The sequence below is a fragment of the Lacerta agilis genome, chromosome 7, assembly GCF_009819535.1.
Source record: "Lacerta agilis isolate rLacAgi1 chromosome 7, rLacAgi1.pri, whole genome shotgun sequence".
Lineage (NCBI taxonomy): Eukaryota > Metazoa > Chordata > Lepidosauria > Squamata > Lacertidae > Lacerta > Lacerta agilis.
Genome location: NC_046318.1, coordinates 42,918,193 through 42,932,922, shown reverse-complemented (window position 1 = coordinate 42,932,922; position 14,730 = coordinate 42,918,193). Strand labels below are relative to the sequence as shown.

Below are 14,730 nucleotides of genomic sequence, written 5' to 3'. Positions count from 1 at the left end.
GGCCTTACCAGGCCCCGCCCTGGGCCAGGTGGTGAGTGGCAGGAACGGGGCCCTCAGGCACTCAGGCAGGGGAGTCCTCCTGGGCAGCAGCAACCAGCAGCAAAGCAGAGGCAGCAGCAGTCCTTCTGAGGCCTTACCAGGCCCCGCCCTGGGCCAGATGGTGAGTGGCAGGAACGGGGCCCTCAGGCACTCAGGCAGGGGGGTCCTCCTGGGCAGCAGCAACCAGCCAGCAATTGCAATGGATTGAATCCAGACTGAAATCCTGCACTGTACATGCTTACCTGGGAGTAAGTTTCATTGAACTTAAGGGGCTTGCGTCAATAGACAAGTAAAGGCTATTGCTGATGAACAAGCACACAATTTTAAAATCTTGAATGTTTATTGACACAGCTGTCATTTAAGCTGCAAGAAGCCACACACAAGGATAATCATGCAGAAACCACTGGATTAAAAATAAAATGAAATACCAAGTATAAATTTCCAATTATGTAGGACTGAAGATTGTGGGCAGCAGGGGGAGGGGAGGCCACCTGCTCAATGTCAAAACTGACCTTGACACTCAGGTTGGAGGTTAGCGGTGTCAGGCACCTGCTTAGGTCCACAACTTGCAGGGGACCCATTGCCAAACCCCAGAATCTCCTGGCCTTCTTCCTTGCTGTTGCTGTTTGTTTATGCCCTGAGGAGGACCTTAAGGTCCATAAATACCAACACTTTGGAGGTCCCGAGCCTCAAGGAGGTTAGATTGGTCTCAACTAGGGCCAGGGCCTTTTCAGCACTGGCCCGGACTTGGTGGAACACTCTGTCACAAGAGACCAGGGCCCTGTGGGATTTGACATCTTTCCGCAGGGCCTGCAAGATGGAGCTGTTCCGCCTGGCCTTCGGCTTGGACTCACTCTGACCCCTTATATGGGATTTGGTATATAAATTTTCCATTGACTTTTTTGCTAGCCCATGTAGGACCAGCATGGATAGCTGGCTTGGGTGAATATCTGATGTTTCCTCCATTTATGGTCTTGATTTATGGGCTACTACTAAAATGAGGCTGCGTTTTAAGCCGTATTTTAATTGTTTTTTAATTTTTTGTTTTTTTCTATTATGTTTTATTGTAATTTATATTTGGTGTTAGCCGCCCTGAGCCCTTTTTGTAAATAAAAATTTATTATTATATTATTTGTCCTCTTAAATGCAAGTAGTGACTAAAGGAAGAAGATGTGCATAGAATCATAGATTTGTAGAGTTGGAAGAAACCACAAGAGCCATCTAGTCCAACTCCCACAATGCAGGAATAGTTTGCCCAGCATGGGGCTTGAATGCACGACCCTAAGATTAAGAGTCTTATGTTCTACTGACTGAGCTACAAAGGCTTAATATCCTAGTTCCCACTAATATCGTTCTTAACAAAATGATTATTATTTTTATTTATTTATTTATTTATTTATTTATTTATTTATTTATACCCCACCCATCTAGCTGGGTTTCCCCAGCCACTCTGGATGGCTTCCAACAGAACATTAAAATGCAATAATCTATTGAACATTAAAAGCCTCCCTAAACAGGGGCAGTTCTGAGTTTAAGGAGCAGCTAGGAATTAAGTACACACAGGTATATGGCTAGAGCTTTCTGGATTTTCTGGTGCATGTATAGGCCTACTGTGTGCTGTTGCTTGTCAATGCATCGGTGTATTCAACACCTGGACTCCTCATCCTGCTGCAAGAGACATAGCATTAACATTTAAAAACCGATCCTAAGCACTGTACTCCCAAGTTGTTTCGCCTACTAGTGACTGCTTTACAGTCAAGCAAGAAAAGGATTTCAGACAGTAAGGATTGTGGTATTAGAATTCAGCAACAAAAATCTTGCGAATCTTGCTAAAAAATGGCTGAGCACCTTGCAAAGCCTTGCTTTCCGCAGAAGCCATTTAAAAGAACCCATTTATTTACTAGAATCGATGCTGCTAAAAATATTCCAAGCCTGCCTGAAATAGATTGTAGGGCTTTACTTATTACTGAAATTTAAAAGTCCTTGTATCAAAAAAGTTATAGCTTTTGGGCATATGAGTCCTTACTTTAAGTGATTGTCGTCTGACAGCACAGATGATGGTCTCATTTTTTTTTTAAATGCATGAGTTTACAATTCTTTTAGTTGGCCAGGATAGAAGTTAAATCTAAAGAAGAGGTGTTTCTTCTCTATGTAGGTTCATATTAAAACACTCAAGCAATCTTCCTATCATTCAGCCCAAATTGGAGAGAGACAACCGCAATCCTTCTAAAATCTGCCATCTAAAGTGATATACTCCCTTGCCTAACAGTAGAGCTGGCAGTTTCTATTGAAATCAAATAACAATCTCCCAGCTGTATCGAATTCAGAGTGATAACAAATCCATGTATGTGATGTTTGGCCCATTCCTATGCATTTTTTCTCAGAATTAAGTGCCACTGAGTTCAGTGAGACTTTAGCCATTTAAAATTTCGGATAGCCTGCAGACTTGTTGCAAGTGAAACCTGCAACAAAATTTTGCAGTGGGGTGTGTTTCCTTTCAGAATTCCAGCCACACAGATACCCCTTTCTCTCTGTTTTTCTAGTTCTTATCTCTAACAGTTCATCAGCATTCAGTGGTCACTGAGCACACCCAGTCATCACTGGGCTGTTCTGCAGGGTTCCCTACTATCCTGTTCACCTGAATATATTTTGCCTTTCTGCAAATCTTGAACTCACAGGCCTATGGATAGCTCCCTTTTGTGAGTGGGTGGTGCTGGTTTGGCTACCTAAGCAACTGCACTCAGAGCCTGAACATGACATGTAGAGTTGAGACAGATGGATCAGGCCCCTGGTTGCATTGAAAGACTTGCACAGTATGTTCAGAGAACAGACCAAACACATTTGGGTTTTGTTGGGACATGATCCTGCACACACCCCACTCTGCAAACGTTTGGTGTATATGCCATGTGAGCCATATCCGGTCACCCATGAAGCTCACAGGTTGACCTGGGGCTAGTCCTTGTCAGCCTAACCTACCTCACAGGGATGTTGTGAAGATAAATGTGGGGAGAGCTAGAATCATGAAAAGTACCTTGAGTTCCTTAGAGGAAATGTGATATATATAAACGTAATGGAATAAACAAACAGATGAAATGTAATCTGAAAACAGGCAGCCCAGAGTAATTTATTTCTTACATTTAGATTTGCCTTCATACAGGGCCGTAGCAAGGGGGGTGTAGGAGGTGGTCTGACCCAGGTTCCATAATGGAGGGGGTGACAAATTATCAGGGAACAATTACTGCCCTACTAGGGCAGTTCATAAAAAACTTTTTTAAAAAAAAAGCCTGCTCCAAAGGTCTTATCTTACTATACTAGGGATTATATACCTATATATGAAATTTCATGCATATTGGTTAATATCTTGACCCTCATCCACCAAAATAGCTGTTCACTTGGCTCTTTTCCTATGTCGTGAAGTCTGAAAATTCAGTTCAGTGGAGCACTTACTGTTCCCAACCCTAACCCTGTGGAAAGCCATCTAATTAGACTTTAATTTGATTTTGAGATGTTTTTAGGAGGTAATTTAATTATTGTTTGATTTTATACCAATGTTATGTATCTGATGTTAGCAACCCTGAGCCCGACATTGGAAGGGGAGGGTGGGATATAAATAAAAGTTTTTTATTATTATTACTTGTTATTATTCCTTTGTAAAAAAATATGAAATAACGTAAAACCAATTTTTGCGGTGGGGGGGGGGTAGAATCAATGGGGAGGGTGACAAGAAATGTTTCGCACCAGGTACCACCTGACCTTCCTACGCCTCTGCCTTCATAACCACTATTCTTCATGTTGTTGCAATTTAGCCAAGCAAAAATCATGGAGATAGCAAATAAGTACCTAAGTCCTGTGTGTTATCTGTGGAGTTCCCTGCAAAGCATGAGGACCATGCTCTTTAGTTAACACTGTTTGGCCCACTTACAATCAAGTTGTGCCAAGATTTGTGGTGTTGAAAACTGTATTTCCATTACATTAAAGCAAACATGACGTACTTCAAACAGCAGGGATGAGGCAATTTTACTGCTGTTAGTATTACAGTCTGTTGTTAATAGTTTTATAGTCCTTTTCCTGCGTTAATAAAGTGCATTTAATCTCTTTACTATGGAACATCAAGAGATCAGCGATGCTGTGGGGCTGCTTGCAGGCAAAGTCTGTTGCATAGTGATAAAGGCTGTAGGTTACACACACGGCACTGATTCGCAGGACTTCAGTTATAAAAAAAGTTGATGTGAACAGAATAAAACTGGATTGGTATTGTTAGGGTTGTGCAGCTTTTTTTTAAGAAGACCCCAGAATTGTTGAGCTTTTTAAGGGAAACGTGGGTGGCGCTGTGGGTTAAACCACAGAGCCTAGGGCTTGCCAATCAGAAGCTCGGCGGTTCAAATCCCTGCGATGGAGTGAGCTCCTGTTGTTCAGCCCCTGCTCCTGCCAACCTAACAGTTCGAAAGCACGTCAAAGTGCAAGTAGATAAATAGGTACTGCTCCGGCGGGAAGGTAAACGGCATTTCCGTGCGCTGCTCTGGTTCGCCAGAAGCAGCTTAGTCATGCTGGCCAGTGGCCACATGACCCCGAAGCTGTACGCCGGCTCCCTTGGCCAGTAAAGCAAGATGAGGGCCGCAACCCCAGAGTTGTCTGCGATTGGACCTAATGGTCAGAGGTCCCTTTACCTTTACTTTAACCCCAAAATAGTGATTTGAAGCTTTCTGAGCTTTTTCTGCTGCTTTTTCCATCACATTGTCATACATCTGGGTTTACCTACTAACACAGTCAACCACTTAAAAAGCCTATTGTGGCTAAAAAGCAAAATATAAATGTAATTTATTAATTAATGGGCAATATTTGTCTAGTGCTGTTAAATGGGGGGCTGTGATTGGCTGCACCTCTTGCAGATTAAACTGCATCCTTCAAAAAGAGGGTGGGGTCTTTATTTTGTAGGGGAAGGCTGCCTAACTCCTCATGATAGGAAATATTGACATTGTGCGAATGAAGGTCAACATGGGCACAAACTTCCCCATCCTCTTCAATGTAAAGGAATGTATCATGTCTACAGTGCACATTTGACTCATTTCCCAGTCTTGAGTGTTATGGTGCAGCCTTCCTCCCATGCACTTCCATGGGGCCCTGTGTCTAGGCAGATTTATTGGATTAGAGCAGTTGTATTTGTTGCACCATTGCCTTAGCTTCCTTTGCAAGCTTCTTCTGCTCTCTGTACTTGAGTTGCATTGGCATTATTGGAAACAAACACAGAACGAGAGAGAGGAGAATTAAGATATTTTTGAGATGTATGAATGATTGCTTTATGGCACAGTTTCTGGCCCTGTCTTCTGCTATTGAATCCCGAGGTCAGCATACAGTGTGGTTATCTTATATTGCAGTTATTGCTTCTAAACAGAAGTTTGGAATCATTGTTGTAACGCAAGAGGGAGACTGAAAGGCTCAGTGATGAAATAATGAAATCAAGGCATAGAAGGGCCTTTCAGCCCCTAAATCAATCCATTCAAGTTTAGTCCATGCTGGTAAAATTATTATCATATGACAGCCTTGCTTAGGCACACACACAGAGAGAGAGAGAGAGAGAGAGAGAACATTGTGTTCTCTCAGACCAGTTATGATGTCTAAAAACTGCATTGAGAATCAAAAGCAGTATGCTTCTGAACACCAGTTGCTGAGGAACAATAGTGGGAGACAGCTATTGGCCTCAAGTCCTCTGTGGTAAGAGGATGATGGACCAAATAGGCCTTTGGTCTGATCCATCATGACTCTTAATGTTAGACAGTCTTTAAAATAAATAGGTAGGTACATTAAGGTAGGTAGGTAGGTAGGTACACAAATTGGGTGGCAGGGAATCAATTTTCAATAACATGTCAGCATTGGTGTGTGTGTGTGTGTGTGTGTGTGTGTGTGTGTGAAATAAATCAAAATATTCATTACTGTTATCCTCAACACTTATTATCAATATAAAATTTCTACAAGGTAAGCCACTCATAGCTGCAGCACAGAAACTGATTGCTGAATAACCTTGAGAACATAACAAAATGTACTTGAGTAACCTCGTGAAGTGCAATACAGGGAAGTCTATTCCACCTTCAGTACCTGTTTTGGTTTGATGTACAAATACCTAACATCTTTACCCTCAAGGTCATTTCAGTAAAGGGAGGTTTAAGCAAGGGTTTTAGTCTATAATTAACTAGCTCTTATTTTGCTGTCCTTTCCAGAATAGCTAGTTTCTCAGGTGAACATAGTAATAATGCTAGAGCTGTTAACCTTTCCAGAGGCTGAATTACATTTGATCCTTTATGGCAATAATCCTTCACTTGAACTCCACGGAACTTACTTCTGAGCAGGCATATATAGGAACGAGCTGTGCTCAGCTAAGTTGTTGAGCTGGCCAGTTCCACTTCCTGATTTTGTCCCCCAGCTATCACCTTGTGTTTCTTGTGGCAGACAGTGCCTCTGACTCACTGACATTATGCACAAAGCGCTGTACTTAAGTCCGTGCACAACCAATCACAGTGAGTGACTAACTCTAAATCACTTGTAACATACATTTTACTGTTCAGTTTGGAAACTTATTGCCCTCCAGATGTTGGACTACAGCTCCCATCATCCTTGACCATTGCCCAGTTGACTAGGGCTGATGGGAGTTGGAATCAAACATCATTGGAGGAGGAGGAGGAATAGTTTCCTCATCTACCTTAGTGTTTCCATTCTCAAGGGGGCTTCTGCTGAGACTGAAAAATGAATAAAACAGTAAAATCAATTGGTAATTCAAAACGAAGTGTATAACAATCAAACAGTAAAATAGGGATTTAAAATCCAAGTCAATGAAAAGGTCTTCACCTAGAGCTAGAAAGTAATCAAAGTAGGTACTGGGTGAGCTTCCCTGGGGGGAGCATTCCATAGGGTGGATGCCACAATCAAGAAGTCTCTCTCCCCAGAGGCAGGAGAGCCAGAAAAAGGCCTCAAAGGATGGCTGTAATGTAGTTGCAGGTTATTGTGAAAGCAGAAGGGCATTCAGATACCCAGATACAAAGCCATAGGGTTAAACACTCAGTCAAACTATCATGGCAGCTTTGAACTCACACACACACACACACACCCTACCCAAAATTCTGATTACAAATTATGTCATGTCCAGTTTGGCCCTAGTAATAAATGAGGGCTCACACAATATTGACTCTGGAAAGAGATTGTACATACTGTACTGGGGAGAGTGTTTGTTTCTAACATCTGATATAGCACCCCTGAGAAATACAGTTTTGTAATCTGAAAGGTTTTGCTACATGTGCTTGGGAAAATAAATGACTGCAATATGTGTTTTAGGAGTGGGTCTGATAAAAGTCTTTGTTTCCCTTTGTATGCCTGAACATGAAGGACTCTTCCTCAATTAAGTGTATTAAATGTGCGCATTCAAGCACAGTAATTTTCATGTACGTTCAAGTGACAGCATTATCCATGGGCAACAGCTGGGTTAGGGCTCTTAATGCTTAGATAAGCTTTAGTCAGAGGCCTTCATGCCTTCGCTTCATTCTCAAGACACTGGAGGTCACAGTGCTGGCTTCTTTGTTTTTCTAAGGAAAAGCCAATTCACGAAGCAGAAACTGGAAAAGAACTGACTATTTGTGTTTATGTGTGCTAGATCCTTTCCCCTCTTGATATCTTGTCGGCTTAAAATAATCCCCAAGTCACTTTCCTATCCACAGGGGGAAGGATATGGAGACACCTTATATTTTCCTTTTCAGGGGGGAAAACGCAGCCGCAAGGGGGAAGGGGAGAATTACTGGAGACTAATTGCAGGAAGGAAAATAGTAAAGCAGCCTCATCCTGATAGCTGTCCAATTCCAACACCTTGTTTCATTCTGCATTTATTTCAAAGGGGAGGCTGCATTTATTTTGCAGCCTCCCCTTTGAAAAGGGTGGCAGGCAGATCTGTGACAGGGGATCTGCCTGCCATCCTTTTCAAATGTTAAATTAAAGATGGGGAACCTGTGGCCACCCTGCTCCCATCAGCCCCAGCCAAGGTTTATCTCAGTCCATTTGATAACTGTATGTGGAGTGGTACCATCTTGTCCTTTGCCTCAGCCAGCAAAATATATAGGGAGCTGAACTAGGCAGGAATATGTGAGCTGGAATTAGGGGAAACATAGAGCAGCTATTCAGGCCAATGATGTAGCACTATATTTAAGAAGAGGCAGAAGACAAAAAGTTTCTTTTAAAAAAGCATATGCCACCTCAGGTTCCATGACAGAAGAAAGCCAAGATATAAATATAGTAAATAACTTTCTCCTGTACTACTGTTTTAAAAATATTGACACACCAAGGTGCCCAGTCATACATAAAACCTCTAAATAAGAGTTTTCCTCTTTAATTATTTCTTGTAGAGAAAGGGATTAGCAAGGGGCATAAGGCAAGTTTCCAGTTCACTGCTGCATCCCTTAAAAAAGATCCAATAAATCATTAGGGAAAATTTATAAATATCTATTAGAATGGGAATTAAAAGATGAGGAAGTGAAATGTGTGATGACAAAATGGGCCCAAGATTTAGGAAGACCAATCTACAGAGTGCAATGGGATAAATTATGGAAAGTTAATATGAGATTTACAGCCTGTACTGGAATTAAGGAGAATATGATGAAATTAGTTTATAGATGGCACTTAACCCCAGAGAAAATAGCAAAAATTTCTAAGACGCAATCGAAGGATTGTTGGAAGTGCCATGAAAAAATAGGCAGTTATTTTCATTGCTGGTGGAAATGTTCAAAGATTTTTGGTATTTGGAGTGAAATATACGAAAGATTAAAGAAGATGCTTAAGTGTACGTTTGGGAAAAAACCAGAGGTCTTCTTATTAAGTATAACTCCTGAAAATATCCCAGAGGATAGGAAAAATATTCTTTTGTATGCGTGCGCAGCAGCCAGGTTACTTATAGCCCAAAATTGGAAAGGGGAGAAAATTCCGACAATTCAAGAATGGTTGATTAAATTAGTGGAATTCATGAATTTGGCTAAGATGACGGCAGCAATTCGAAATATACCCAAACAAAGATCTAAGGCTGAGTGGAAATATGTGGAAGACTATCTGAAAAAAGAAGGTATAAGAACGGATTTGGTGATTTGCTTAGATTGAGATATATGTGGGGAGATTTATATGAAAATGTGAGCTATTTATTTAGTTATATATTTTTCAAGCATTGTATAAGGTATAGCAAGTTTTGTTTCATTATTAAGGGAAGCGATACACAGACAATTGGAAGTCAATTTTTAATTGTTATTTTTAATTGTTGCTTTTTTCTGTGTTTTGTTTTTTCAAATATTATTTTTTGTGGATTATAATGTATAGATTATATGTGTTTTAGGGAGTTTGTTTGTTTGTTTGTTTGTTTGTTTGTTTGTTTCTATTGGTTGATTTGATATGGTTGTATTTTAGAAGTCTGAAATTAAATAAAGCTATTTTAATATTTAAAAAAAAAAAAAAGATTGCTAAAGAATCTAGCAGAGGTTCCTTTCAGGAGGTAATACTGATCTGCTAAAACAGGGGTGTACAAGTGATGAGCATACCTTGTCCAACCTCTGCAGCCTGCATGCTTTTTTCCCCACCTGCACCATGCTTTTGTCATGTTGATGAATTATTGTATTATGAGTGCAGAGAGGCAGTATGTCAACATGCTATGCTCGGGCAAATGAATAATTAGATCTTAAGCAAAAGGTGAATAAGTAGGGAGTGGTGCTTGTAAATGTAAACAGGATATGCTTCCTTTAATACTGTTGTGTTCCAACATAGCAAAAAGAGTGTTGACACTATGCTCTAACAAAGCCACTATTACAGTTTCTGACTGGTGCCACTTAACTCTCATGAAAAGCTGTCTTTCCTGGATTAGTACAGCAGCTCTGATGATGGTATTCATGGTAGGTGTATTAGGGGCTTGTCCAGGGCTGTCTTAAGCTTATCTGGCGCCGTGGTGCAACGATCCCTCCGACGCCCCCCACCCCCACGTTTCCCCCCAGGCGGGGAACAGCTGGAGGGCAACTCCTCCGGCCATGGCATGGCAGAGGCGGGCGAGGGCGGCAAGCTGATGCCAGGAGGCGCCACGTCCAGCCTCCGCCTCTTCCCTGGCGCCCTCCAGAACGTGGCGTCGTGGTTCCCCGTGCCTCTAGCCTCTATGGCTAAGACGCCCCTGGGCTTGTCATCTTGTGTAACTGCTTGCTTAATCCATGTAACTGCTTGCTTAGATCCATAGGGTGCCTCATGCCAGGGGCTCAGGGAGGATACTCCAAAGAGTCATCCATCTGGAAGGGCCAGAAGACTATCAGTTCAATGCAACCATACAACAGGGCAAAACAGGGCAGTGCTTTCTTGTGGGCTATCGAGGAGATCTGTACTTCAGCTGACTTTGCAAACGAAAGCAGGGAAATGGACTAGAAGAGGCATGGAAAAATAATAGGATAGATAATTACTAGTCATAGCTGCAAATGGACACTTGTTTAATGGTGCACTATGCACACATAATTATGACTATACCTTTTTTAATGAACTGGATGCTTCCCTATATATTATGCAAAGTGAAACAAGGAGAAAGGGAAGGCAAGGTTAGAAAGCAAGTCGTATGGGTGGCATTGCTGTTACTCCTTTTGCTATTGACAAACATGACTTGCGAACCATGTGGTTGAACTTCAGTGCTATTGAGCAAATGAGGAAATGATTTGTGAAAGTAAAGTATGAATGCTAACACTAATCCAAGCCACAGAGCTGATAATGAGCAGCAAATTTTTCTATGGAAGTTTTTTTGGTGCTAACAGGACCAGGATGAGGAAATTAAGAAGTGGGCAAAAGGAGAAAACCTCCCAAATGTTACTGGCCAGGTAACAGGACAGTTAATTTCTTTTATGGTTTCATTAATTTATAGACTTAAAGCATTACTATCAAAACAATACATATCCTATTGGGTGCCACAGTGATAGGAGGTATTAATATTCTAGTGATGAAGGGATTCTTAGCAAAGTGCAAGTATCCATGAGCAACGAGTGGTATCCAACTAAGTCGGAGTACATCCACTGAAACAAATGGAATTAAGTTATTCATAATTATTTAAGTCCACTCCTTTCAATGGGTCTACCGTGAGTATGACTGGAAATATACTGATTCATTCATCCCTGCATTATACTGGTGTAAGCTGGCTGCCAGCATGGCAGGACCATAGGATTACTAAACTGGTTTCTGAAATGTATGTGTTTGTCATAAGAAACATCTTCTTTAAAATATGAAACTGATGGTAGAATTGAGTGTATCATTGCAGCCCACATTGCTCAGGTATTTCTTAATTGTTATTTTTTTAAGTGGGCTGGTATAAAGGTAAAAAAGGTAGAAGGAAACCCTGCAAAAATGGCAGTCTAAGATGTAGATAAATCACGAACCAGTTGAATTTTCTAGACATGTGTGAAAGAATACCTCTGGTTGCAGATCCTGCAGTCTCCAGACTGAAATGCTCACGGAAGATCAAACTACCTTCATTTTCTCCACACATACACACACACACACACACACACACACACACACACAAAAGGGCACAGCATCTTTCTCACTTCTATTATTATGGGAAGAAATTACACCACATAGAGATATTTTATGCATATTAAGTAAAAGATAGTGGGCTGAAACTTAATGTCCTTATTCAGCCAAATTATTTTGATTAAAGTTGATCAAAATGGTGCCATGTGTAAATACAATAAAAATACAGAATATTTTTTAAAAGCAAATTGCATTTATTTGGCCATATAACTCTTAAAACTGTAACTTCTTGGATTGCATTCTTTTAAAGTGCTTCATATTCAGGTTTATATTATTTTTCTCAATTGCGTAATGCACACTTCAGTATAAGAAAGAGTTGGTTCAGCAACCCAACATAATTGTCTATTTTTATAAAATTCTGCCAACAAGGTCAGATTCTGGTTGTAATCCAAATATTTTTCAGTTCTAATTTGGGTAGTGCTTGTCATGTCAGGTGCCTCAGGACTGGCCTCTTATGTCAATACAAGTGTTCTAGTTATGCACAACTGTGGCTGAGAGCAGAGCCCCACCCGATTGTATTATGTACAAGAGCATTTTGTATTTCATGTGGCTTTATCATATAGAATGAATTGTACACAGTAAAAGCCAAACAAAATTTCAAAGCATCTAACAATGGTGGCCCAGACCACAATTCTGAAAAATATATACATCCTTAAACCATGTTAGAAATAAGTGGCAAGAATAACACACAGTTTAGAAGAGATGAAAACATATTGTGGCATTCATACAGTACATTAAGGAGATTTCATCCTGAGGAGATACATGGGGAATTTAATTGACAGGGCACCCTTGCAAGCTGACAACACCATGAACATCTGAAATTTTGCTCACTAAAACAGGTTTGTCATTAATTGCAACACCCTTCAGACAGCCAAGGAACACGTCCTGAACAGGAAGCCATGGTGTTGCCAAATTTACTGTAAAGAGAAAGGATAAAGGTAAGTTGGATACAGCACACTGCAGTTTGATACAGAATTGTAGAAACCAGTATTTCTTTATTAGTAGAAGCGGAATGAAATCAGTATATGCGTATTCCTATTCAAATAAACTTCTTTCTTACTGTAATATATAATAGCTATTAAAAATTACTTGGGATTCATCTACGTTTTGCAACAAAATGTTAACATTTTACAAAGGCCCTCTTTTCCAGTCCCACTGATTGGACAGCTTTAGAAAGATGAATACCAAACTCTCTAGTCAAGTATCTTCTCTTGCCCCCTCCCCTTCTACCTAAACTCGCTGTCTGTGGTCCTGTTCCTATCTATTTTCTTCCTGACAGGCCTCTTGGTCTGACAATGCCGTCTTCCCTTGCAAGCATCAAGCTCCCATGGAACTGGCCAGACCTTTGAAGTTCTTTGTTGGGATGACTTGTGTGTCTCCTCCAAAATCTTGGAAATGGATCGTTTGCATCTGGAGGGAAGTCGCAACTGACACCAATGGAAACTTCACTTCTGATGTAAACAGCAGCTTTCTTAAGGTAAGGTCACTTGTCATCGGGGATAGCTGGCTTAGGGGGAAGGATTAAACCTTTTCTTCTCCCTTCTGTGGTCCTGCTGCTTTTGTCCCCATGGCTACTATTTACAATTTTTTAAAAAGTGCACTTTCATTTCATTAATGTGCACGTTAACTGCATTAATGTAATTAACTTCTCATCTAGTTTGGCTTGTTCATGAGAAATGAGAAAGAGATTCTACTTTCTTTTGACTGAATGTGGTTTTTCCAGATAGAAGGTTGTCACATTCATTACATACATTTCTTAAAAAAAAAAAAAAGTTAGCAGCACTGAAAGATTAACCAGGAAGAGTCTTCCTACCTGGAACTCTCCCAAAATAAAGTGGTTGAGCATGGCTGGTGGAGAGCATAGATGATGGTCCAGTTGTAGAGTTACTCTTTGCGTCTACTTCGAGGTACACAATGTTCTGTTTCCGAGTTACTATAAACAATCACATGAATCAGTTAGTTCTGCCTTTCATCAAGGCATTCATCACTTTCAGTCACAGTAATACTTCACTTATATCCTTCTCCTTGGATCTATCTATGAATGAAAATCTTTCCTCACCTACAATTCCATGAAACCTATTCTAGACAAATACAATATGTCTGGAGGTAGCCATGTTTAAATATTAGCCTGGTGTTGGTTGCTAGCCCTTTTCTCCCTGAATTACTTCTCCCCTTGCAGCTATTGTTGTTGTTGTTGTTGTTCAGTCGTTCAGTCGTGTCCGACTCTTCGTGACCCCATGGACCAGAGCACGCCAGGCACACCTATCCTTCACTGCCTCTCGCAGTTTGGCCAAACTCATGTTAGTAGCTTCGAGAACACTGTCCAACCATCTCATCCTCTGTCGTCCCCTTTTCCTTGTGCCCTCCATCTTTCCCAACATCAGGGTCTTTTCTAGGGATTCTTCTCTTCTCATGAGGTGACCAAAGTACTGGAGCCTCAACTTCAGGATCTGTCCTTCTAGTGAGTACTCAGGGCTGATTTCTTTGAGAATGGATAGGTTTGATCTTCTTGCAGTCCATGGGACTCTCAAGAGTCTCCTCCAGCACCATAATTCAAAAGCATCAATTCTACGGCGATCAGCCTTCTTTATGGTCCAGCTCTCACTTCCATACATTACTACTGGGAAAACCATAGCTTTAACTATACGGACCTTTGTTGGCAAGGTGATGTCTTTGCTTTTTAAGATGCTGTCTAGGTTTGTCATTGCTTTTCTCCCAAGAAGCAGGCGTCTTCTAATTTCGTGACTGCTGTCACCATCTACAGTGATCATGGAACCCAAGAAAGTGAAATCTCTCACTGCCTCCATTTCTTCCCCTTCTATTTGCCAGGAGGTGATGGGACCAGTGGCCATGAGCTTAGTTTTTTTGATGTTGAGCTTCAGACCATATTTTGCACTCTCTTCTTTCACCCTCATTAAAAGGTTCTTTAATTCTTCCTCACTTTCTGCCATCAAGGTAGTATCATCAGCATATCTGAGGTTGTTGATATTTTTTCCGGCAATCTTAATTCCGGTTGGGGATTCATCCAGTCCAGCCTTTCGCATGATGAATTCTGCATATAAGTTAAATAAGCAGGGAGACAATATACAGCCTTGTCGTACTCCTTTCCCAATTTTGAACCAATCA

At 40.9% G+C, this 14,730-nt stretch overlaps 1 protein-coding gene and 1 long non-coding RNA gene across 3 annotated transcripts in view; one reads left to right on the top strand and one right to left on the bottom strand.

Moving 5' to 3' along the window:
* LOC117049923 overlaps window positions 1-14,730 on the top strand; it is a 28,582-nt gene that overhangs the window by 4,696 nt on the left and 9,156 nt on the right. For both annotated transcript variants that reach the window (XR_004427032.1, XR_004427031.1), the window contains exon 2: window positions 12,920-13,081. This is a non-coding gene — a long non-coding RNA (uncharacterized LOC117049923). The remainder of the gene's footprint in view (window positions 1-12,919; window positions 13,082-14,730) is intronic.
* Window positions 11,784-14,730, bottom strand: part of LAMA3 (laminin subunit alpha 3) — a 140,038-nt gene continuing 137,091 nt past the window's right edge. Inside the window, exons 77-78 of the mRNA XM_033155046.1 lie at window positions 13,418-13,537; window positions 11,784-12,521 (exon numbers count right to left, since the gene is read on the bottom strand). Of these exons, the coding sequence (XP_033010937.1) occupies window positions 12,376-12,521; window positions 13,418-13,537 (266 nt within the window). The 3' untranslated portion in view covers window positions 11,784-12,375. The remainder of the gene's footprint in view (window positions 12,522-13,417; window positions 13,538-14,730) is intronic.